At 42.1% G+C, this 25,902-nt stretch overlaps 1 protein-coding gene across 2 annotated transcripts in view; it reads left to right on the top strand.

The window, feature by feature from the left end:
* LANCL2 (LanC like glutathione S-transferase 2) overlaps nucleotides 1–25,505 on the top strand; it is a 65,515-nt gene extending 40,010 nt beyond the window's left edge. For both annotated transcript variants that reach the window (XM_002833054.5, XM_054560559.2), the window contains exons 6-9: nucleotides 3,584–3,766; nucleotides 17,053–17,229; nucleotides 20,156–20,228; nucleotides 22,997–25,505. In XM_002833054.5, coding sequence (XP_002833100.2) covers nucleotides 3,584–3,766; nucleotides 17,053–17,229; nucleotides 20,156–20,228; nucleotides 22,997–23,091 — 528 coding nt within the window. In that variant the 3' untranslated portion in view covers nucleotides 23,092–25,505. The remainder of the gene's footprint in view (nucleotides 1–3,583; nucleotides 3,767–17,052; nucleotides 17,230–20,155; nucleotides 20,229–22,996) is intronic.
* The last annotated feature ends 397 nt before the right edge of the window (nucleotides 25,506–25,902 follow it).

The raw sequence follows: 25,902 nt of genomic DNA, 5'->3' as shown, positions 1-25,902 counted from the left end.
GAGGAAAATAACACAAAAATATGCTCTAGAAATGAGGGACATAGGCTGGGCGCAGTGGCTCATGCCTGTAATCCCAGCACTTTGGGAGGCCGAGGCAGGCGGATCACTGAGGTCAGGAGTTTGAGACCAGCCTGGCCAACACAGTGAAACCCCATCTCTACTAAAAAAATACAAAAAATTACCTGGGCCTCGTAGCGGGCACCTGTAGTCCCAGCTACTTTGGAGGCTGAGGCAGGAGAATCGCTTGAGCCCGGGAGGCAGAGATTGCAGTGAGTCGAGATCACGCCACTGCACTCCAGCCTGGGTAACAGTGTGAGACCCTGTCTCAAAAAAAAAAAAGAAATGAGTGACATAGTTGCATATTGGAAAGACCTACCAGGTTCCTACACAATGAATGCAGACAGACAAATCCACATCATGCCCGTTATTGTGAAAGCTTAAGATAAAGGGATAAAGAGACAATGCTTAAAACATTATAGCTGGGTGTAGTGGCGTGCGCCTGTAGTCCCAGCTACTCGGGAGGCTGAGGCAGGAGAATGGCTTGAACCCAGGAGGCGGAGGTTGCAGTGAGCCAAGATCCTGCCACTGCACTCCAGCCTGGGCGACAGTGAAACTCTGTCTCAAAAAAAAAAAAAAAAAAGAAAAAAACAGGTTATGTACAAAGTCCAAAAATGACATTGGACTTTGCAACAGTGTCATTGAAGCTAAAAGATAAATGGAAAAGATTTCCAAGTGGTTTTTTTTGTTTTTGTGTTTTTTTTGTTTTTGAGATGGAGTCTTGCTCCGTTGCCCAGGCTGGAGTGCAGTGGTGCGAACTCGGCTCACTGCAAGCTCTGCCTCCTGGGTTCATGCCATTCTCCTGCCTCAACTCCTGAGTAGCTGGGACTACAGGCACCTGCCACCATGCCCGGCTAATTTTTTTTTTTGTATTTTTTAGTAGAGATGGGGTTTCACCGTATTAGCCAGGACGGTCTTGATCTCCTGACCTCATGATCCGCCCGCCTCAGCCTCCCAAAGTGCTGGGATTACAGGCGTGAGCCACCGTGCCCGGCCGACTTCCAAGTTTTGAGTAAAAATGATTTCCAACGTCGCGTTCTGCCCAGAAAGTTACCAATTAAATGTGGAGTAGAGCAAAGACTGTTTAAAACATCCCATCCCCCAAATTTAATTCCCCTGTACTCCATCTCAGGAAGCTACTGGAGTGTGGTGTCTACCACAACAAGGGAGTACTCTAAGAAAGAGGATCAGATCCAGGGAAGAGGGGCTCCCTTACAAGACAGGGGAGCAGAATCCCCAGGAAGTTGACAGGTGCAAGTCCCAGGACAGCAGTGTCACAGAAGACCTGGAAAGCAGCCAATTATGGAGAGCCGCCTCCAGGGAAAACAAAGTCATAGTAGATTTGACCATGTGGAAAATCTTATCGAGAGACTTTTTACGGAGCTGTTGGTGGGTATGAAAAAGCTTAGGTACTGGTTTAAAGAAAACTAAGCAAATAAAATGTGAGAAAGTTACTCTAGGAAAAACTAAAAGGTGTAAAATAATATCTGTAATTCAGTGTATTTCCTGTTTCAGGAGCAAACAATATTTGCATAGTATAGTCTGTAAAGAACACAGGATTATGGATGGTGACCAGAGTGAAACTAAAAATGGTGACCAGAGTGAAATTCTCTTGGGAAGATCAGAGGAAGGAAAGTGTCCCTCATCTGCCACAAGGGGAAACCTAGAATCAGTAACTCAGGGCACAGCCATGCATGGATTGTTTAGAAATACTGTGGTAATATGAATAAGCAGCTAACAACCACCACAACAAAAAGGAACTCAGTTGTGTCCTAGGAACGACATGGTCTGTTGGTCTTTGAGATAAGCTCCTCAACATTTTTTGACATTTTAAAGTGGTTCTGTATTTATTACCTGTAAGAAAGTAATTTTAAAAGTACCATGTAGCCTTTTGAAAATAAACTACATGACCTATAGTTTTTAAAAAGCTAATACGTTCTCTAAGTGTGTATCAGGAAAAACACCTAAAGATTTTCTGCTAAGTATAGTTTTATTTCAATGAAATTTAGAAGTATTGATATTCCTTAAATTAGCTTTCCTTCATTTTTAATAAAATTAACTTTTTGTTGAAGAAATGAGGTTTTTATTTCATTCTGTAGGAGATGTCGTGTTGTAAACTTTGGTGCTTATGGAATGATGAGAATTTAAAGCAATGCAATATTTTATTTCAGTTTTGAGAGTACTTTACGTCACCTCTGACATGTGCAATTAAAGCCAAGTGAAAAATCAGTGGCCAGAGACAGGTTCTCTATCTCAGACTTTAGCAATATGCGGATTTATGTGGTGCTGACGTGTCACTTTAAAGACATTGTGTGGTGTTAACATGTCACCCTGACACGTTCTGTGGTGCTAATATGTCACCCTAAGATGTTTGTGTGGTGCTAACCTGTCACTCTAAAGATGTCGTGTGTTGCGAATGTGTCACCCTAAAGACATTGTGTGGCATTAACATGTCACTCTAAGTATGTCATGTGCTAACATGTCACCCTAAAGATGTGAGGTGTTAACATGTCACCCTAAGATGTTCTGTGGCGCTGTCATTCTAAGGATGTCATGTGGTGGTGACATGTCACCCTGAGACGTTGTGTGATGTTAACATGTCACTCTAAAGGCATTCTGTGGCATTAACATGTCACCCTAAAGTCATTTTGTGGCATTAACATGTCACCCTAAAGACATTGTGTGGCATTAACATGTCACCCTAAGATGGCGTGTGGGCTGGCATGCCACCCTAAGATGCTCACTTAGCCCAGCCTTGCCATCTGACTCGTCTCACCAGGTTTTTTCATGGGAAGCTGTACAGTAACTTGAGACTCTTTGAATGTTTTTATTTAAGTCCTTTTAAAAAAACAGTGCCTCAAAATTAGCAAATATTTTCCAAGTATGTTTTTAGTCTTAGTCCCTGTAGTAAAACTTTAACACACAAACTCAATAGTAAATTCTAGTAGGTAACATTTAATGAGTGCTTTCAGTTAGTAAAAGGCAGTATTGCCACCAATTGTTGGATGAAGGAGTGAGGCATGCAATTTTTTCTCCTTTTTTCCTTACAAACACCTTAGGAGTTGAGTGCTATGATTATTCTATTTTAGAGATAAAGAAACTGAGGTTAAATAATTTGGCCAAGTAACAAAGCCGGTATATAGATTTGGGAGAAGAGGGGTACCTGGCTTTTTAGGAGGTGTGAGCCCCATGGAAGGAAATCAAGTATTGGTATTTTAACAAAGCAAAGCAACAAAACAAAAGCTACCTACTCCTAGGTTCACTTGCCATTTAATCATTTCCTTTACTACTCTCTTAGGAGTGTAGTCCTAATCCACCAAAGAAGAGACAAAATACACTATAACACTAAGATTTCAAAAAGCTGAAACAAGTTCTGCCTAAGTCTTAAATAACCAGATAGTTGAATTAATTCTAATTTTATGTGCTCTTTCGTTTTCCAGTAATTGATGTTTTGTTAGCCATGATACAATGTAAAAGAAATAACTTCAGAAAAAATAATTTGTGTTTTATTTTTGTTTGTTTAAAGCCAGCAGCGAAAGTGGACCAAGAAACCTTGACAGAAATGGTGAAACCCAGTATTGATTATGTGCGCCACAAAAAATTCCGATCTGGGAATTACCCGTCATCATTAAGCAATGAAACAGACCGGCTGGTGCACTGGTGCCACGGTGCCCCGGGGGTCATCCACATGCTCATGCAGGCGTACAAGGTCAGTGCTTCCGCCGTCACGGCCGTCCCCTGCGCGGGGAGCCAGGTTTCCCTGTCAGGTTTTGGGTCTTGCTTTGATAAGGCCATTTGACTGTACACTAAAAACCTTTTAGAATGATTGTTTTTACAAAATAAAGTCTCTGTATTTTACCACTCATCACCACTGTCATTAGTGCTGCAAGTCTGTGTGTGTGTGTGTGTGTGTGTGATTGTGTGTGTTAACAGGGTTTATATTCATGTGTAAAAGAAAACCTAGATGACAGAGCAGTGGTGAGATGATTTTCATTCTAATGAGTATGGATATCCAGTAAGGTAGTGGACAGGATTATAACCAAAGTGCTTTTTTGTTCATTTTCACATCATTTTATTTTCTTGCTTGAATAAGCCTTTATTGCTGGATTATAATTGTCCAAGAACTTTTGAGTTTAAAATTGTTATATTATTCTCAAGACATAGTGGTACCCAAATTTGTATACATCTGGGGTACTATAGGAAAATTGGCTGAACCTTCACTGATTAATTCTAGTAGGCATTAAATATATTTGGGCATAATATTAAGAACGCTATTGATTTCTGTCCTGGACTAAGATTTATCATTTAAGATTTATCATTTAAGTTGAAGTGATGCTTCTTTTATAATTTTATTTTGTATTTAACACATCTGTGTTTGTAATAATTGATGTTGGAGATTGTTGCTCATACATCAGAGTATATAGCTGTAACACAATGATTGCTCTGTTCAACACCGTATTTTGGCAAGTTCTCTTTGTTTAGGATAGATAGGTGGAATTAATGGAGCACAACTCATATTTCTGCCTGGAAATAATAAGAACTGATACCTGAGTCAATTTTATTTTTTCTTTACAGCTACCGTAATAAATTACTTAGAAAAATTGTGGGGAATTATCTCTCATGATTTAGGCTAATTTCTCAGAAATTTTTAGTCCTCCTACAACAATACCAAAATATTCAAATCATATATAAGATATGATCATTCAAGAAAACAACTCAGAAAGTTACGATGTTTGGTCAGTGAAACACAATGAAATGTATTTTTTGAAAATAAGATGTATCTTCCCAACAGTACCCTCACTTTTACATTAAAACATAATTCTGTTCAAATCACTGCCTCCCTTTTTTAGAGTTTTGGAGCAGTTATAACTTCAGTGTCATAGAGGGACATGTGTAATACAAATGTCCAACAATAACGTGTGAGCATAATATTGACTGTACAGACAGGGGCCCTCTGATACTTTTAAAACAAATGTATAACTGCTAAAATGTGGAAGCTCCTTTTTGTCAAACTCCTTTTCCCTTCACTTTAAAGAGGCTCAGCTGACACAGCTGGGTGTTCCTGGTGGCTGATCTCTGCTGCCAGGTGTGCTTTTCCACTGTGTTTCAACTGAGCCCTGTGGAGAGCAAGCAGGTGCCAGGAACCAGGCTGTCCTGTGGGGACCCTTCCTCCTGGGCAGTTCCATTTTCACGAGTTCTGCAGACAGTGGCCACCATCTGTTTTCACCACTGCTGGCCACTTGGGAGCAAGCCAGCACGGCTATGCCGCTGACGGGCTGCAGATGGCTGCGGCCAGCTCCTCCTGGCAGGGCTTCTGCACAGAATACCATTCAGACACCTTGCTTTGCCCTGCTGGTTCCAAAACAAATTTCTCTCCTCCAGAAAGCATAGAGCCAAAGATGTCAAGATCCCATACTCAGTCTTTAAAACTTAATTGTGTCCTCTACGTTAAGATTCTTGAACATGAGGAATGAGGAGGAATATCAGAATCTTCTGGGGGTAGGAAGGCATCGGTGGTAATTTGAAAAAGCATATATATTTTATATTTCAAAATAGCTAGAAGAGAAGATCTGAAATGTTCCCAGCATAAATAAATGATAAATGTTCAAGGTAATGGACATCCTGAATACATCATTACACATTGTATGCATGTATATCACATGCACCCATAAATATGTACAATTATTATATATCAATGAAAAATTTAAAAAGGAAAAAGCATATGTAATATGGTCTTACAATTGGGGGTAAAATTACGTCTTCTTCATAGTATAAACTACAGAAAATAAGTGTAGACTAAAGCTCTCTGCCAGCAGAGAAACAGACCATGCGCCGTGGAGTCTGCACATCTATTTGCGTCTCTGAGCAGAGGGCGGGGTTTGTGTTTGACCAAGGCAGGGGGTTCAGTGGGGGAGGCAAAACTAGGGAAGTACAGCTCCACACTGTTTTCTCTCAAGTTACAGTTAAATTGAGAGGGCCTCCATTTATTAAAGCTGTCTCTTAAAATTAGGTAGGAAATGTTCAAGTTTTATGTAATAACAAGCTCTAACATTTTCTTCTCCTGGCATATGAAGTCCTAAGTTGTTCAGGCATGCTTATGAAGGTGTAAAGTGTTCAAGTACTTGAAAAAATATTATTAATTATCCTTTACAAAGAAAACTATAAGTTCAGTCCAGACTCACAAAATTTATTTTCCCTCCCTGTAGATGCTCATCATGTGTTAGTATTTAGTAGGGTATACTCTTCTGTGTAGGAACGTGTATTACTTGTTCATTTAAAGTTATATGGTATTTTAGATGGCCTTAAAATGTAAAGGTTTGGCCAGACACTGTGGCTCACACCTGTAATCCCAGCACTTTGGGAGGCCAAGGCAGGAGGGTTGCTTGAGCCCAGGAGTTGGAGATCAGCCTGGGCAACATGGCGAAACCATGTCTCTACTAAAAAAATATACAAAAAATTACCTGGGTGTGGTGGCAATTTAGTCCCAGGTACCTGGAGGCTGAGGTGGAAGGGTGGTTTGAGCCTGGGAGACGGAGGTTGCAGTGAGCTGTGATCATGCCACTGCACTCCGGCCTGGGTGACACAGCAAGACCCTACCTCAAAAAAAAAAAAAAAAAAAAAAAGGGCAAGGTTTTAACAATATTAGAAATTTTATTAATTGTGAATGATTTTCTAACAAATACATCTGTGGAGCCTGTAACTGGAAGCTATTTTGATGAGTAGTTACAGCCAGCTCTTGATTACCTGACAAAAAATCATGGGTAATGGTGGCAAATTCTTCCTTCTGTTCACGTTTTGAGTTCTAGGGCATTAGGAATTTGTGTGGGTTTAGCCACTGTAAACAAATACATTTGTTAAATGAGATTGTATTTGGAAAGGTAAATGCGATATCCAAAAAAAGCATATAATACCCCCACCAGAGTGACATGAGTGCAGTCCTTAGATGCTGAACTGAATCTGGCAGCAGCCACAGCATCACTGCTTGTGCCCACACGCCTGCCCTGGGAAGCCCCAGATAGAACTGCATTGGGAGTGCCCCCTGGTGGCCAACTATTGTATATATGTCAGAAAATGCTTTCATACAAATTCTGTTCCCGAAGCTCGTTTGTAAGTTGGTTATTTGAAACATGGAATGTTTTTCTAGGGGTACCAGAATTACTTGAAAAGATTTTTTTAAGCTATACTTTTTTTCTTCCTTACTCAAGATTCTGATACCTTCCTAATTTTAAGCATCACTTAAATAAATGTACCATAGTTTATCATTGTTTTTCTTTCTTTCTTTTTTTTTTTGAGACACAGTGTTGCTCTGTCCCCCAGGCTGGAGTGCAGTGGCGCAATTTTGGCTCACTACAACCTTTGCCTCCTGGGTTCAGGTGGTTCTTGTGTGTCAGCCTCCCAGGTAGCTGGGATTACAGGCACACGTCACCATGCCCAGCTAATTTTTTGTATTTTTAGTAGAGACGGGGTTTCACCATGTTGCCCAGGCTGGTCTTGAACTCCTGACCTTAGGTGATCTGCCTGCCTTGGCCTCCAAAACTGCTGGGATTACGGGCATGAGCCACTGTGTCCGGCCAGTTTATCATTATTTTTCATCGGTTTCCAGGTTTTGGCTATTAGGAACAAGCTGCTATGAACATTCTTGCACAGGTCTGTCTAGAGACACATGTCTTCATTTCTTTTGGGTTAATATCTAGGAGTAGAATTACTGGATCGGAGGGTAAGTGTATGTTTAGTTTTAGAAATTGCCACTTTTTCCACAAGTTCTGGTTATTGTGCATCTGCCAACACTTGGTGTTGAAAGTCTTTTTAATTTTAATTATTTTGGTGGGTGTTTCATTGTGGTTTTATTTGTATCTTCCTGATTGACCAGGGTTGATTAATGTTGCATGTGCTCATGGGCCAATTGTGTATCTTCCTTTGTTGACTGTCTCTTCATATCTTCTTCTTATTATTATTTTTTGAGACAGGGTCTTGCACTGTCACCCGGGCTGGAGTGCAGTGGTGGATCTTGGCTCACTGTAGCGTCGACCTTCAGGGCTCAGGTGATCCTCCCACTTCAACCTCCCAAGTAGCTGGGGACTACAGGCACGTGCCACCACACCTGGCTAAATCTTTTTATTTTTGTAGGGGTCTTGTTTTTTGCCCAGTCTGGTTTCCAACTCCTAGACTCAAGCAATCTTCCTGTCTTGGTCTCCCAAAGTGCTGGAATTATAGGTGTGAGCCACTGTGCCCAGCCTGTCTCTTCGTATGTTTTACCTACATTGTTTTATTTTATTTTATTTTTGTCTTTTTGCTATTTTTGGAAGAATTCTTTATATGTTCTGCTTAAAGTCCCTCTGTCAGATATATATCGTACAAATAATTTCTCCCTGTCTGTAGTTTGCCTAATCATATTCTTTATGGTATCTTTTGACTAAAATAGAGTTTTAAATTTTGATAAAATCTATTTTTCAGTGTTTTCTTTTTATGATAATTACTGTCTGTGTTTTGTCTAAGAAACCTTATCTACCCTCAGGTTATATAGGTAATACTCTCCTTTAATCTTTATTGTTTTAGATTTTACCTTTAGGCCTGTGATTTATCTCAAATTAAGTTTTGTATATTACATGAGGTAACAAACGAGGTGTTTTTTTGGTTTTTTTGTTTTTTTTTTTTGAGACAGAGTCTCACTCTGTCGCCCAGGCTGGAGTGCAGTGGCACGATCTCTGCTCACTACAAGCTCCGCCTCCCAGGTTCACACCATTGTCCTGCTTCAGCCTCCCGAGTAGCTGGGACTACAGGCGCCCGCCACCACGCCTGGCTAATGTTTTATATTTTTAGTAGAGATGGGGTTTCACCGTGTTAGCCAGGATGGTCTCGGTCTCCTAACCTCATGATCCACCCACCTTGGCCTCCCAAAGTGCTGGGATTACAGGCGTGAGCTACCATGCCCAGCCTGAGGTGTTTTTTTTTAACCATAGGGATATCTGATTGTTCCCATACCTTTTGTGGAAAAGACATTTATTTTTCCCATTTGATTGATTTTGGTTCCTCTATCAAAAATCAAATGACCTAATAAGCCTGGGTCTATTTCTGGACTCTATTCAGTTACTTTGGCCTGTTTACCTACATGATATTACCATGTTGTTTTTCTTATTCTGCATTTATTGTAAGTTTTGAGATCGGGTAACTTAAGACCTCACTTTGTTCTTTTTCAGAATCACTTTGAATATTCCAAGTCCTTTGTATTTTCATATAAGTTTTAGAGTCCATTTGTCAGCTTCTAAAAATGGAGCCTATTGGAGTTATGAGTCAGAGTGCATTGAATCATTGAATCTCTAGATCCACTTGGGTAGAACTAACTGACATCTTTTTTTTTGAGATAGGAGTCTTGCTTGGTCGCCCAGGCTGGAGTAGGTGTGATCTCGGCTCACTGCAACCTCCGCCTCCCAGGTTCAAGCAATTCTTCTGCCTCAGCCTCCTGAGTAGCTGGGATTACAGGTGCCCACCACCATACCCGGCTAGTTTTTGTATTTTTAGTAGAGACGGGGGTTTCACCATGTTGGCCAGGCTGGTCTCGCACTCCTGAGCTCAAGTGATCTGCCCACCTTGGCCTCCCAGAGTTCTAGGATTACAGGCATGAGCCACTGTGCCTGGTCAGAACTGACATCTTAATAATGTTGAGTCCTTCTGCTCGCAAATGTGGTATATCTCTCCATTTATATTTTCTTTAATTTCTGTCAGTAGTGCTTTATAGTTTTTGCTGCACAGGTCTTACACATCTTTTGTTAAATTTATTCCTAGATATGTTATTTATTTACATTTTCCAATTATGTATTGCCAGTATATAGAAATACAATTGTGTTTTTTTTTTTTTTGGAGACATAGAGTCTCACTCTGTTACCCAGGCTGAAGTGCAGTGGTGTGATCACGGCTCACTGCAGCCTCTACCTCCCAGGCTCAAGATATCCTCCTGACTTAGCTGAGTAGCTGGGATTACAGGCATGCACCACCATGCCTGGCTAATTTTTGTATTTTTTTGTAGAGATGGGGTTTCGCCATATTGACCAGGCTGGTCTCAAACTCCCAAGTTCAAGGGACCTACCCACCTCAGCCTCCCAAAGTGCTGGGATTACAGGCTTGAGCCACTGTAACTGGCCACAACTGCTTTTTGTATATTGACTTTATATTCTGTGCTAAATTCACGTATCAGTTCTAGTAGCTTTTTATACATTACTTAGGATTTTCTGTGTACACATATTGTATCTGTGAGTTTTCATCTTCCTTTCCAACCTCTGTGCCTTTTATTTCCTTTACCTCTTTTATTACATTGGTCAGGATCTATAGTATAATATTGAATAGAAGTGGTCAGAGTGGACATCTTTGCTTTATTCACAATCATAGAAAAAATATTAAATATTTCCCCATCAAATATACTTTTAACTGTTTTTCTTAGATGGCTTTTATCAGATTGAAGAAGTTTCCTTTTATTACTGGTTATCATGAAGGGATGTTGAATTTTGTCATTTTTTTTTCCTGGATTTATTCAAATGCTCCTATGGTTTTCCTCTTTTGTTTTATTAATATGGTGATTTTACATTGATTGGTTTTTAAAGGTTGAGTCGACCTTGCATTCCTAGTATAAACCTCACTTGGACATGATTTTTATCCTTTTCTTTTTATTAATATTGCTAGATTTGGTTTGCTAACATTTTGTTAAAGATTTTTATGTTTCTTAGTACATACTTTCTTTTTCTATAAAATCTTTGTTTTTATTAGGAATCAGGTATCAGGATTATGCTGGTCACGTACATGAGTTGGAAAGTGTTTTCTCTTATTTTCAGAAAGATTTTGTGTACAATTGGTGTTATTACTTGCTTAAATGTTTGTGGGAAAATTTTTTATTATGAATTCAATTTCATTAATAGAATCATTTTGTATCAGTTTTGTTAATTGTGGTTTTCAATATGTTTTCTCATTTTATCTAAGTTGTCAAATTTATTGGCATAATGTTATTCATATCTCATTTTTTTAATGTTTAGTAAGGTCTAAAGTGATAGTTCTCTTTTATTCTTTTTTCTTTTCCTTTTTTTTTTTTTTTTTTTTGAGATAGAATCTCGCTGTTTCTCCCAGGCTGGAGTGCAGTGGCACGATCTTGGCTCACTGCAACCTCTGCCTCCCGGGTTCAAGCAATTCTCCTGCTGCAGCCTTCCATGTAGTCGCGATTACAGACACGAGGTACCATGCCTGACTAAGTTTTGTGTTTTTAGTAGAGACAGGGTTTCACCATGTAGGCCAGGCTGGTCTCGAACTCGTGACCTCAGGTGATCTGCCTGCTTCGGCCTCCCAAAGTGCTGGGATTACAGGTGTGAGCCACCACTCTGGTCTCTCTTTTATTCTTGATATTAGTAATTTATGTTTTCTCTCTCTCTCTTTCATCAGTCTAGATAGCAGCTTTATCAAAGTTGTATTGATCTTTCAAAGAAATAAACATAAATTTTAGCTTTATCTATTTTCTATTTCATTGATTTTTCTTCTTTTCTTTTTAAAACTTCCTTCAATGGTTCTGGGCCCAGTGGCTCACTTCTATAATTCCAGCACTTTTGGAGGCCAAGATGGAGGATAGCTTAAGGCCACAAGTTCAAGACCAACCTGGGCAACATAGTGAGACCTCATCTCTACAAAAAATCCAAAATTATCTGGGCATGGTGGTGCCACTGCACTCTAGCCTAGGCAACAGAGTAAGACCCTGTCTCAAAAAAAAATAAAAAATAAAAATAAATAAATAAAATTTCTTTCTATGGACTTTAGATTTACTTTGCTCTTTTCTAACTTTTTAAAGTGGAATCTTAGGTTTCGTACCTTTCTTTTTTTCTAATACAAGCATTTAAAGCTTTACATTTTCCTCTAAGCACTATTTTAGCTCTGTTCCCAAATACTTTATGTCTTGTTTTCATTTTCATTTAGTTTTAGATATTCCCTAATTACCCTTATGATTTCTCTTTTGATTCATGGGTTATTTAGAAGTGGGTTGTGTATTTTTCAGATATTTGAGAATTGTGTGGATATTTTCATCGATTTCTGATTTAATTCCATTGTTGTTACAGAACATATTATGTACGATTTAACATTTTAAAATTTACTTAGATGTATTTTATGGCCCAGTATTTAGTCTGTCTTGATGAATGTCCCACGTGCATTTGAATGGTCTAGTTGTCAGGCATAGTGTGCTAGAAATGTCAGTTAGGCCAGTGGTTGGATGTATTGTTCAGATCTTCAATTACAGAGGTCAGCGAACTTCCTGTAATGAACCAGATAGTAAATATTTTAGGCTTGTGGTCCATGCAGTTTCTGCAACCACTCAGTTCTATCATTGTAGCACAAAAGCAGCCACAGCCAGTGTGTGAATGAACCGTCATGACCACACTCCAGGGAACTTCGTTTACAGATCAGACTGTGTGGGCTTGTAGTGTGCTGATCCTCACGGATTTGCCTTACGTATTTGTTTCGGCTGTTTGTTTACTCAGTCATGGGAGGAGGAGTTTTACAGTCTTCCAACTGTTTATTTTCTTCTCTTTAATTTTCTTAGTGTTTGCTTCATGTATTTTGAGGCTCTGTTCTAATACATGTTTATGATGGTTATGTTTTCCTAATGAATTGACTCTTTTATCATCATGGAATGTTCCTTTTATCTCTGGTAATATTCTTTATCTTGAAATCTACTTTGTCTGATATTAATGCAGCTGCTCCAGCATTTTATAATTAGTTTGCATGACACATCTTTTTGCTTTCAACCTGTATGGGACTTGTGTTATAGCTAGTCTAATAATCTCAGTGTTTTAATTGGAATTAGTTCATATATATTTAATGTAATTATTGATGTGGTTGGATTCAGCGCTGCCATTTTAAATTTTTTTAAATTACATTTTGTGTGTTTCCTCCCTCTATTTTTTCTTTCCTGCCTTTTTTTTTTTTTTTTTTTTAGGGAGGTAGAGAGATTAGTTGGAAATTTTTCAGGATTCTCTTTTAATTTTTCTCTTGACTCTTTTTTTTTTTTTTTTTGAGATGGAGTCTCGCTTTGTCACCCAGGCTGGAGTGCAGTGGTGCAATCTCAGCTCACTGCAACCTCCGCCTCCTGGGTTCAAGCGATTCTCCTGCCTCAGCCTCCTGAGTAGCTGGGACTACAGGCACGTGCCACCATGCCCAGCTGGTTAATTTTTGTATTTTTAGTAGAGACGGGGTTTCACCGTGTTGGCCAGGGGTTTCACCGTGTTGGCCAGGCTGGTCTCAAACTCCTGACCTCAGGTAATCCGCCAGCCTCAGCCTCCCTAAGTGCTGGGATTACAGGTGTGAGCACCACCGTGCCTGGGCCTCTGTTAACTCTTTAACTGTGTCTATTTGCATATTTTTTTTACTAATGCTATAGGGGTTGCAATATATATCCTTAGCTTTTCATAATCTCCTTAGAGTTAACACTGAGCCACTTCACATAAACTGTAAGAAACTCATAGGCAGGTGGTTCTGCTTACTCCAGAGCTTTGCACTCTATCTGCCATATTTATAAAGTCTATGAATGTTGTAAACCACTAATATAATGTTAGAATTTTTACTTTATTTTTAATTTAAAAAATTGTTTTTGAAGAGGACAGGGTCCTCACTATGTTGCGCAGGCTAGTCTGGAACTCCTGGGCTCAAGTGATCCTTCTGCTTCAGCCTCCTAAAGTGCTGGGATTAAAGGTGTGAGCTACATAGGGGCTGGCCAGAAATTTTTCTTTAAATGGCTCTGCATATTTTATTTTAATTGATACAAGCAAAAAAGATAGTTTTGATATTTATTTATGTATTTCCCATTTTTAGTGGTCTTTGTTTCTTCCTGAAGATCCTGATTTCTATCTGGTATTATTTCTTTCATCCTGTAGAATTTTACTTAGCATAGGTTTGGTGACAACAAATTGATTTTCATTTGTCTTAAATTTGTTTTTATTTTCACCTTTATTCTTAAATACATTTTTGCTGGGTGTGGAATTCTAGGTTGACTTTTTTTTCTTTTCGGTGCTTTAAAGGCAGTGTTCCGTCGTCATCCACCTCTGTTCTTTCGAAGTCGTTTTTTGCACTGTTCTCTTGTATGGAACATGTGCTTTTTCTCTAGAGGCTTTCACGGTTTCCTCTTAATTTTTGGTTTTCAATGGTTTAACTGTTACATGCCTAGATGTATTTGTATTTATCGTGCTTAAGATCCTTTGAACTTGAACTTGTAAATGTGTATCTTTTAGTACACTGGGTGACTGGCCGCTCTTTTCCTGCAGGTTCCTGAGGCTTTTGTTTTCCAGATTTCTCATTCTCTGTAATTCGGGTCAGATGATTGCTGTTTCCCTGGTTTTGTATTCATTCATGATTTCTTCTGTTATGTCCAGCCTGCTCTTAAACCCACCCAGCGAGTTGTGTAATTTTACCTATTGATGTTTTTCTAGGTCCAGAATATCCCTTTGTTTCTGTCTTATTCTCCCTTTCTCTTCTGAGGGTTCGCTGATGATGAGTATAGTTCCCTTTTCATCTTTGAAGATATTTCTAATAACTGCCTAAAACCCTTGTCCCTATTTCTGACGTTTGGGTCATCTTGGGATCCATCCGTTTTGTAGCATGGGCGCACAGGCCCAGGTCGGGTGCAGCAGCTGGCCTGGAGTCACAGTCTGCCATGGTGGAACAGGGACTCTAGCCCTGCCTCTGACTGACTCCAGAGCCCTCGGGTTTTCCTTTGCATTGTGCTGTCTTTCCACACTTTTTGTCCTGTACTGCCCAGGGAAACTTACCATTTGGGAGAGGTAATGTGGATAAGTACATGGATTTTGTAGCCCATGTATGATTGCTGTAATACAGTGTGGAGAAGATGTATCTGTGATTAAGTCCAGGAGCTTTTTTCTGTAGTTCTGAATTGTTGGATGTCTCGCTGTTAGAAGTAGCTGTTTGCTTAGAGCATGAGTATATGTGGTGGCAGGAGCAGACATGGTAGGCTGCTGGTGCTGAGAAGCAGCAGTGCAGGCTGCATTGTGGGCATGGCTCTAGCAGCCTCAGCCTCGTAGGCGCAGGGACGGCACGAAGGAACCCTGTTCGGTTTCCCTGTGGACCCTCACTCGCCAGGCTCCCACCAGCAGGGGCAGCTCTGGCTCACTTTAGGGCTGGCGTCTGTGATTTCAGAACACAGCCTCTCAAACAATATCTTCTCACCCATTAGCTTTGACCAAATATTTCCTTAGGATGGGAAAACATGTTTTCTTTTACAGTTCATTTTCAGAGGCTTAAGATGCAAGTGACAGGATGAGGATGAAGTACGTGTGCCGGCACAATACCGTAGAAAGAGTAATGGTTAATCATAGCCAGGAAATAGCTAGCACTTCCCATGTGCCAGGCACTGTTCCAGGAGCTCCATGGATGTGATCACATTTTAATCTTCATAGCAAGCCACTGAGGTGAAGGAATGTCATCCCTTTATAGTTGAGAAAACTAAGACATAGACTTTCAGTGACTTACCCAAAGTCACACAGTTAAAAGGTGACAGTAGGGACTCAGCTCAGGCTGTCTGACCCCAGAGCCCACATCTTAGCTGCCTTTGTGACTGATAGAGGGTGTCCTGCTTCTGATTCCCTAACAGCCTAACTTTGGGAACATTTAATCTCCCTGGTGATTTGCTGTGCCTCTGTTTCCCGCTCTGCCCTCTGTAGACACTGGTCACAGTTCGTGCCCTGCCCCCCAATCTCCGCCTTTTTCCTGAGGCCTCAGAACCCTTCTCGGCTGAGTGTCCAGCTCATGAGTCACAAGTAGAGGGACCTGACCTGCCACCCAAGTAGTGATGACCTTTGTGCCTCTGATTCATTGTCCAAAACCCATTTGCACTGGAATGGGATGAGTTTAGCACGTAGGGATAACTAAGAACAGACGCTGAGAAAAGGATCAGGAAAACAGTACATGGCATGTGAGGAGAAAGAAGAAAATGTACAAGGGAATCTCAGGAAGTGAAAACCCACAGCTGCTTCTTGCCATCTCTTGCCTTCACTGAGCTTGCTTGTCTCTGCAGCTGACCATATAAACAACTCAGGGAGGTGGTGCTTGCTCCTGGACCCCAGAAAGCTTTGTGCCAGCTTCCTTGGGATGAGTGGTGAAGATGGATCTTGCTAGCCTGGTGGTGCAGGGTCCTCGGGTCCTGTTGATGTGTACTGACCAGTGTGTTGGACACTCTTGCCCTGCTAACAGGGCCTCACTCTCTCGATTGCCTTCTACAAGAGCAGAAGTTTTAGAGCTATGGGATGTATGTGCCAAGAAACAAGGAAAACATCTTACCAAAAGGATATGGCAGCTTTAATTTTAATTTTAAAAACTAAATTTTAGCATTACTTTAGTAAAACCGTGAAACAGAAGGAGGACAAGGGGAATAGGCTAATGCAGGGGTCTCCAGCCCCCAGGCTGTGAATTGGTAGTGGTCCGTGGCCTGTTAGGGACTGGGCTGCACAGCAGGAGGTGAGCGGCAGCGAGCAAGCGAAGCTTCAACTGTATTTACAGTCGCTTCCCATCACTTGCATTACTGTCTGAGCTCTGCCACCTGTCAGATCAGCGGCCACGTTAAATTCTTGCAGGAGAGCGAACCGTATTGTGAACTGCTTATGCAAAGGATCTAGGTTGCGCACTCCTTATGAGAATCTAACTAATGCCTGATGATCTGAGGTGGAACAGTTTCATCCCGAAACCATCCACCACTCACCTTCCTGGCCATTGAAAAATGGTTCCACAAAACCAGTCGCTGGTGCCAAAAAGGTTGGAGACCGCTGGGCTAATGGATTGAGATTTTGAGACTCTATGTACGGTGTTGCTGGTGTGTTTTTTTGTTGTTTGTCTGTTTTTCACCCCCAGTGCCATTTCAGTTTTCCTAATATCATGCCATATTCTAACCAGAAAGGGAAAGTATTTTGCCAACTCGTCGTTGAAACCGTCTTTTTAACACTGCTTTGTTTTTAATTTGCCCAGGTCTTTAAGGAGGAGAAGTACTTGAAAGAGGCCATGGAGTGTAGCGATGTGATTTGGCAGCGAGGTTTGCTGCGGAAGGGCTACGGGATATGCCATGGGACTGCTGGCAACGGCTACTCCTTCCTGTCCCTTTACCGTCTCACGCAAGATAAGAAGTACCTCTACCGAGCTTGCAAGGTGAGGGTGGCTCTGTTGGAACTGCTTCTGAACAACCCCGGGTGTGCACAGAATCCAGAGTCCAGAAGTACAACTCCTGTTCCTTCTTTTAACCTGTTTCTCCCAATTCTGTAGCTTCCTCTTTTTCTTCTGGCACAGCCTTGTCTGTGGTTTCTCTGGGCCACAGTGTCCCTGTCTATAGAATGGGGAGGACAAATGTCAATGGCTTCTGAAGAATATGTGTCCTGGAGTCACTACCTGATGAGAATTACCACCTGTGCCATTTATTGGCTTTATGAGTTTGGATATGTCTCTTCTTCAAGCCTCAGTTTCCTCATTTGTACAGACAGAAAAAAAATACTATCCACCTCCTAAGGATGTTTCAAGCAGAACTGAGCTAATGTGCAGATTGTTTGTAATCGTCCTGCCAAAACCCTCCAGCGGCTTCCCATTGACTGCAGATGGAGCCTGTGCTCCTCCACTGGTTTGACAGAGCCCTGCGCACCTTGGCCCCTCTCTGTGTCTACACCCCGTCTCCTCACCTTACCCTGCCCTCTAGCCCGCCATAATACAGCCATGCTGCCCTCTCTAAGAAGTGTGTCACTCTTGTTTCCGCTGGACCTGTCGTTAACTGTTCCCTTCAGGAGCATTCTTCCTTCAGCTCCTTGCCATGCTGATCTGAATTGTGACATTCTTGGAGGGATCTTTGAGACCCCCCAAGTGGATGATCACTCAGTTGCTCATTGTATGTTTTGGCTTGTTTCTTCAATGTGTAGGCTGGTAGAACATAAGCTTCTTGATCTTGTTTGTCTGGGTCACTATTCTATACTAGTACTTGGAGCAGTGTATAGCACCGAGTAGAAACTCAGTAAACGTGCACTGGACATGTGAAGATAAATGGCACAGAGCAAGACTCAGCAAATGTTTGCTGGTATTTTTATTATGTACACATTTCACAAAATGTAGTTGTGTGCACACAGAAAAAAGATTGGAAGAAAATACACTAAAGTGTGTACAGTGACCCTTGTTAGATGGAGGCATTGCGGCTGATATGTTCTTTATACTTTTTGAACATCTGTTACTTTATGAAGACTTCTCAACCCCAGTGGAATGGGCCCCACCTTGTTGGGTGCGCCGGAAAATGCACACACATCTGTGGCTCCCCCACTGATGGAAGCATGCAGGGGGCTGTGGAAGCAAAGAGGGCAGGGCCCAACTTGGCATGGCAGGTCAGCAAGGGATGTCTCAGCCAAGACCTGAGGGACAGCTCGAAATTAAGCAAAGGGGGATGAGGAAAGACGCGAAAAGGAGAAGAAACTGCTGTTCCAAAGGCCCGGAGGTGTGAGCACCCAGGGCCTATGTGAACTACACTGTGGCTGGAGCACGGGGGATGGGGCAGAACAGGAGCCAGCGAGCGGGGAGCAGCCAGATTCCGCAGGCCTGGGCCAGCCTTGATGATTTGATGATGGTAGATGATTATGCAAATATGGGCAATGCGAGAAGACCGCAGGAGGGTTGAGACGCAGCCGGGTTTTTTAAAGATGAGGGGTTTTTCAGGTGGGCCAGGCAGGGGTGGCCTACAGAGGTGGAATGCAGTTCTGATAAGGAGAATAGCTTGGGCAGAGCTGCAGAGCACGAACCAGTTCAGTGTGTTCCTGACTGTGTAAGCCTTTGGGATGCAAAGGGAAGGAAACGTGTGGCAAAAGGTAAAAGACAGGTGGGTAGGGGCCAGAGAAAGTTAGTCCTTCCCTGTAGCCAGTAGTTCTCAACCTTGTACCACTGGGAAGCTTTCAAATCATGCCTGGACCTCACTCTAGACCAGTTAAATGAGGAAGCCTCAGCACTAATATTTTTCAAGCTCCCCCAGTAATTTTAATAATCAGCTAGCACTGGATACTGATTTGGAAGATGGGGGCTCATGGAAGGGTTTGGAATCCATGTTCAGACTCCTCTTTTAGAAAGATTGCTGTAGTCCCAGTAGGAAGAATGAGGCGGGCTTGGGTTTCCCCAAATAGCGGTTTAGTAATTAATGCAAGAAATGTTGAGTCATAAACCAAAGCACAGGTTGGGATAAAAAATGAGACATTTAGAAACACCTATGATGTAAAGCCCATAGAATTTAACGCATGTTTTTAAATGTGGAGAGGATGGAAATATCTGAATGTCTTTCTGTTGTCTGACTCGGAAAACTGGGTAGATGGGCCATCAAACAAGCTAAGAGTGAGCAGATTGGGAGGGGAAAAGCAGAGTGAGTTTCTTTTTACGTGTGCTGAACTTGATACTCCTCATGTTTGTTACTTATGATTCTTAGTGTACAAATGACCCTTCAAATTATGTTAGCTTAGGCACAAAAGGGAAGTTTATTAAAACGATATGGAAACACCCATTGAAGAGGTCTAAGAAGAAAGGGTCAAGGAGCTCACAGGAGAGCAGAGGGAGGGCTGAGGGCCAGGGGCTGGGAAGGTGGAGAGGCTGCCAAGCAGCAGCAGCTGTGGAGGGGCTGCAGTGAGAGGCGGCACTCCAGGCAGGGCTGAAGCTGTTTCCCAGCTGGGGCCGGGGGAGCCAGCAGCTGCTGCTGAGAGCCATTTTAGAGCCAGGGTTTTTTGTTCAGAATAGAGCAGGCGTTTCGAGTTGCTTCTGGAATTGTCAGCTGAAGCGGCAGGAGAAAGGTGCCAGGGAGAACAGTGTCGTTGAGCCGTTCGGTTTTCACCTCAGACTTCTCAGCAGCCGTAAGGCAGACCCCATTCTACAGCTGAGACAGCCTCAAGCAGAGGCTTGCTGGGCCTCATCCCTGGAAGAGGGGGTGCAGTAGCCCATGGAGCCCACACTGAATGCCCTACAGCTGGGGCTCCACTTCCCTGATGTCTGTGAAGACATTGCATTCTCATTTATTGCCTTTTCACCAAGCAGAAACTCCAGTCTTAAAAAGAAATCCCTTTCTTTTCAGTTTGCAGAGTGGTGTCTAGATTACGGAGCACACGGGTGCCGCATTCCTGACAGACCCTATTCGCTCTTTGAAGGTAAGAAAGAGTGAGAAAAATGCTATAGATTAAATGTTTGGGTGAAATTGGTTCTCCTGCCCCTGTGGACTGGCACTGTTCATATTTGACCTGGCTCAAGTAATACTTCCAAACTGTAAAATAAGTCAGCAAAGTAGCTTATTGCTGAAAATTACGTTGAATCTCTTCACCTTACCTATTTTTTTTTGCTCCTGTGAATGTCTTCCAAGTGTTCTTAGGTTTTTTTGTGAGGTGTCTATGCAGACAGAACATAGAAGGCTTGCTGTTAGCAATGGAAGAAATAGTTTACTCCTCTGCATTTCATCTGTAATGTTGCGTATTTAATATTGGTGTATTCATGGGAAGCTTGAATAATTCCTTAAATATATTTAATATCATATAAAGAAATATGAATAATATTAGCAATTAGAAATATTGGTAAGTAGAAAAAATAGCAAGAGTGAATATTGAAGAAAGTTCTGAAAAGAAGAGCACTGATAGGCAGTCAGTGAAAGCAACAAGGATTCCAGAGTCCACCGCGGGCGCAGAGAAGGGAAGACAGGAGCACAAACAGGAGCCCCACAAACAGGCCCGGATATTTGTTAGATTTGTATGTGGGTGTGGGCGTGCTTTCTGTTTGCTGACATTAAAGTTTTTGCATCTCCATTCATGAAGGATATTGGCCTGCAGTTCTCCTGTTTTGTGCTGTCTTTCTCTGGTTTTGGTATCCGGGTCATACTGACCTAATAAACCATGTTGAGAAGTGTCTTCTCTTCTGTTTTCTGGGACAGACTGTGTTAATTGGTGGAAGAATTGGTATTAATGTAACTTAAATGTGTGGTAGAATTCTCCAGTGCAAACTTCTAGGTCTGGAGATTTATTTTTCTAGACTTTTAAAATAAATTCAGTTTTTAAAATAGTTATAGGGCTGTTCAAGTTATCTATTTCATATTGGGTGAGCTGTCATAGTTTGTAATTTTTGGGAAATTGGTTAATTGTGTACATGTGGTGAAATTCATATGTGTAAGCTATTGGTATTCCTTATCATCCTCTGTCTGCATCGTCTGTAGTGGTATGTCCTGTTTTAGTTTTCATACTGGTAATATTTTTAAATCACATTTTAGAAATATGAGCAGAAAACAGAGCATGTGTCTCATCTTTTGCAGAAGATGATCTTTTTTAATATTCAGAGAACTCATAAGGAAAAAGTACTTATTAGAATAAAAGTTTTAGTCCTCTATATCATAAAAATGCAATGCATTTGCATCAGATATAACAGAGTTAATGCCTGAACTCTAAATGGAGTTTATCAAGTTGATAATAGCATCTTCAGAGCCCCCGTAGGTCAAAAGCTTTGGATGTACAGCTCCCTAAAGGCGGGAAGTTAATAGGTCACCTCCTCCTCTGCCTCGCCAGTGCCTGGCAGACAGAACTGTGGGGGACTCTCACCAAATTCCCGTCAGGGGACGGAGGGATTATTAAGCCATGTGCCTAGCAATACAGGCCATTGTGGCAAACTGGCCGGCTGGAGGAGCCACTGGGAGGGCTTACTGGCACCTGGCACCCCTTCTGGAGGAGCTCACTCCTACTGGAGTGCACCGCCCAGTGGATCCGCTGCCCACACACCTGAGCAGGAAAGCCAGGCTCATCCCCGCAGGGCCTGCTGTAGGGACTCCTATGCTTGTTATGGGTCCCTGTTTACTTCTCATGGGCACTCCTAGGTCAGTGGTTTTCTAATTTTTTAAATAAGTTTTTGGAACCTTTCTTTAAACAAAAACTTACAGAGAAGGCTGGGAACACCCCAGATGACCTTCAGTAGGAAAAATGGGGAAACAATCTGCAGTGTACTGTTCAGCAGTAAGAAGGGGCCAGCTATGAACATGCACAGAACGTGAATGAATTGCAGGAACCCTGACGAAGGAGCCAGATACAAGGGCTGTACACTGTGGCCATGCTCATAAGAGTGCCAAAGCAGACAGAACTCATCCATGGTGGACCAAGACCAGGCTGCCGGTTACCTCTGGGGGGACCACAGGGATGGGAGGGACTGGAGAGGGGCACTTGGAACTTCCTGGGGTGATGGAAATATTCCAGGTCTTAATTGGGTTTTGTTTGCACGTGTATATGCATTTTACAAACCCCAGAGAAGTACACTTTGGATTTATGTGTTTCATTGTACGTGAATTTTACATCAAAAGAAAAACTGTAAACAAAAACCCTATAAGGGAGGATTGTTCTGATTTGAGTGGGGATAGGAGACCTGGAGGCCTTGGTGGGCTACTAGCACCTTCTCCACCTCACACCCTTCCTATGCTGCTGTGAGTCTAGTTGAAAACCCACTGCTTAATTACTGCAGTGATTTGGGGTGGGGATTTTGACCAAATTGAGGTTTGTTAAAAATAACATTCTTCAAATAACAAGAAGATGTAAAATGCCACTTTGAGCATATACAGGCCCTGAGTGGAAGCTCCGTGTGTAGGAATATCATAATTAGCAGCATCCATAACTTCCATAGCGATGCTGTGATGCCACCTTAAAGTTTCAATATATAAGATTAAAGCCCAGTAACCAATTTTTTAAATATAAGATAGTGAGGAAAACTGGTATTATTATATTACCTGCCAGGTGCTAAATATAAGGATATCTTTGGTTTTTAATGAAGTCATCTTTAGAGTCCTCAGCACCTTTCTCACATGCTTGCAGCCCCTGGTAAGGGAAATGATTAAAAGTCACTGTTTTAGACACTACCCTTATGCCATTCCTAAGAGGCTCCTCATTTTACATTGCAGGCATGGCTGGCGCTATTCACTTTCTCTCCGATGTCCTGGGACCAGAGACATCACGGTTTCCAGCATTTGAACTTGACTCTTCGAAGAGGGATTAAAAGGTGCAAAAAGACAACTAAAATACCCATTTGGACCAAAAGCCACCAGATTGCTCAGTGCCTGACACAGAAACAACTGGGAATCCTGAAAGAGAAGCAGACACCGTCACAGGCCCCTCTGTTAGACTAGCATGAGTGACCGAAGCCATCCATCAACATTTTCTAACAGCACCTTCATCAGTATAAAATATGACTTCTTCACATACAGATACTCTGTAGTGTTTGCATGTTTCTTGGTGTTTGTTGTCTCCAGGTGTAAGCTGTTTTAAATGGAAGGCCCTTCTATTCCTGAGGGCTCAGAGCTGACCATGCATGAATGTATGGCAGTGACCACTTTTCTGTATAAAATGTATAAAGTGGAGTTTCTTCCATATTGACAAATGAGGGAACAGGTGGTGTCTATCTTGTATATCAGAAAGATTATCTAGGGTCTGTCCTAGTGATAATACATTGTCAGCCTTCTCTATGGCACCTTCCAGATGAGAATGAGGGAGCGACCACTCCAAGGACGGACAGGAGCAGCAGTTCGCAGGGGCGTGCTGGGGTGGTTTGGGAGTGCACAGTTGAACGCTTCCTGTTTGGATTTTACACTCACCTTCATGTTTTAGAGAAGCCTCAGGGTGCATTGCAGCTCTGTCAGGGCCCCATTCCCAGCAGAGGCTTCAGGTGCTTTGTGTAGAGTCCAGGGCAGCCGGAGCTTTGTTGGGGAGACCTCTGGACCCTAAGGGAGCTTTCCCAAGAAGCCTTTGATGGCCACACTGTAGGCAGCAGTGACTAAGCACTGGCAGTTCCAGAACATTTACCCAGGTATATGTTACTAAAACAGGCTCCACCTCAATTTATCAACATTATAAGTTACTGTTCTAAGAAGAGTAAATACAGTTCCAGATGGGTTATTACAGATTAACAGAAAGACACTCAACTGGACTCATGTCCCTGCAATTAAACTTACTTCAACCTTTTGGAAAGTTATCAAAGTCTAAATTTGGAATGAATGCATTTCCTATTTTTTGTCTACTTTTGGGTGATAAAAAGTACTAGCCCTCATTTATAGATATGAGAAACATAATGTTCTAACCAACAACATTATGGTATTTGTGTGACTTTTATTTAAAAAAATGTGAGCAGTAATTTGGGTTAGCTCTACCTTCATTAATTCTATCACATAGATTTCAGTTTTTAGAAGGGTTTCTGTCATCATGGAACAGGTGGTCTGGGACTAAGTACTTCTCGTCTTGTGAGCTAAGGCTTGTGTCATGAAAGACAAGAGGCCTCTCTCAGCAGCCCAGTCCTTGTCTGCAGGGGGCGGCCTGAGCATTTCCCAGCCCCAGTGTCCACACCTCTCAGAAAAGAGAAAAAAGAATGTCAGTTTAGGAAAAAAGCTTCCTTTTTACTTGTGTGGTTATGTGTGGGGCTGGCATCCAAAATGTGTGACATTCAGCTTCTAAACAATGCCTGGAGAGTCTCTTTGCTGCAGACACCCTTGCTCCTGAGTCATGATTATTTTCTTTCATGTTAGATTGATGACTTCTGTGAATAGAAATCATCCTGATCCCATTTTACCTGGCTTCCAGGGCCTGTTGATGGGCTTTGCAGGCAGTCCAGCAGCCCACACCTGCAGGCAGGATGCTGTCGTCAACGAGCTGAGGGTAGCTGCTTTGCTGAAGACCTCACACGATGTCCAATCTCACCCAAATAACATTGTTCCCATCCTCCCCACCCACCACATCAAAACAACACATCACAGCACTCAGTATAGGTCCTGCCTTCCCGTTTCTCAAGGGAAGCCAGTAGGCAACACAGCCAGCACGGTGCTCTCCAGGGCGGCCCCTTTCAGAGGAGGAGGCAGCTGGTGCAGCCAGGTGTCTGCAGAGCAGCCACAAAGGTGGCCTAGGATGCGGGTGTCTCCCCAGGTGAGTCCATCCATACATGTTTGAAAAACACTATTAGTCTTTCTAACACACTGAGGGAAAGATTTAAAAAATCTGTGGAATAAAGGAGGGAGATTTTATTTACAGATTTTTTTTAAAAGCCACCTGGGTTGATACCTTCCTACTTATCCACTAGATGTCATCAGAGGTGCTGTTCCGTGGCTCTGCATTAACCCCTGCCTCATGTCTGTCACATGTGACAGTAATTCCAGCTGGGTCCCTCCAGGCAAAGGAGAAACGGGACTTACTTCACAGGACAGAGGATTGACAGAAGTCAGTTTAAGAGAAGTGTTTGAATCAGACTTCAGTACATCATTCATTTCTTGGATTTGTGTTCACAATTGTGTTCTCTAAAATGTGTCTAAATTTTAAAAATATGCATAATGTCATTTTAAAATATGAAGGAAAGAATTTGATGCCCACAAAAAGTGTTTGAGGTTCTTTGGTTTTGTTAGTAAAAGCCAGTTCTGTGGTGATGACCTATGGAATGGTCATTCGTTTTCATTTCTCCGTGTTTGAGAGTGACATTGGTTAGGAGCAATGGCGACTGTTCCGAAGGTCGGATTCTTCACTTAAAAATGTGGCAGTTTCGGCTGGGCATGGTTGCTCATGCCTGTAATCCCAGCACTTTGGGAGGCCGAGATGGACAGATCATGAGGTCAAGAGATAGAGACCATCCTGGCCAACATGGTAAAACCCCATCTCTACTAAAAATATAAAAATTAGCTGGGCGTGGTGGCGGACACTGTAGTCCCAGCTACTCGGGAGGCTGAGGCAGGAGAATCGCATGAACCCGGGAGGTGGAGGTTGGGGGTTGCACTGAGCTGAGATCGCAACACTGCACTCCAGCCTGGTGACAGAATGAGACTCCATCTCAAAA

This window comes from Pongo abelii, chromosome 6 (assembly GCF_028885655.2).
Source record: "Pongo abelii isolate AG06213 chromosome 6, NHGRI_mPonAbe1-v2.0_pri, whole genome shotgun sequence".
Classification (NCBI taxonomy): domain Eukaryota; kingdom Metazoa; phylum Chordata; class Mammalia; order Primates; family Hominidae; genus Pongo; species Pongo abelii.
The sequence above is the reverse complement of the archived record's forward strand: the minus strand, read 5'-3'. Positions and strand labels throughout refer to the sequence as shown.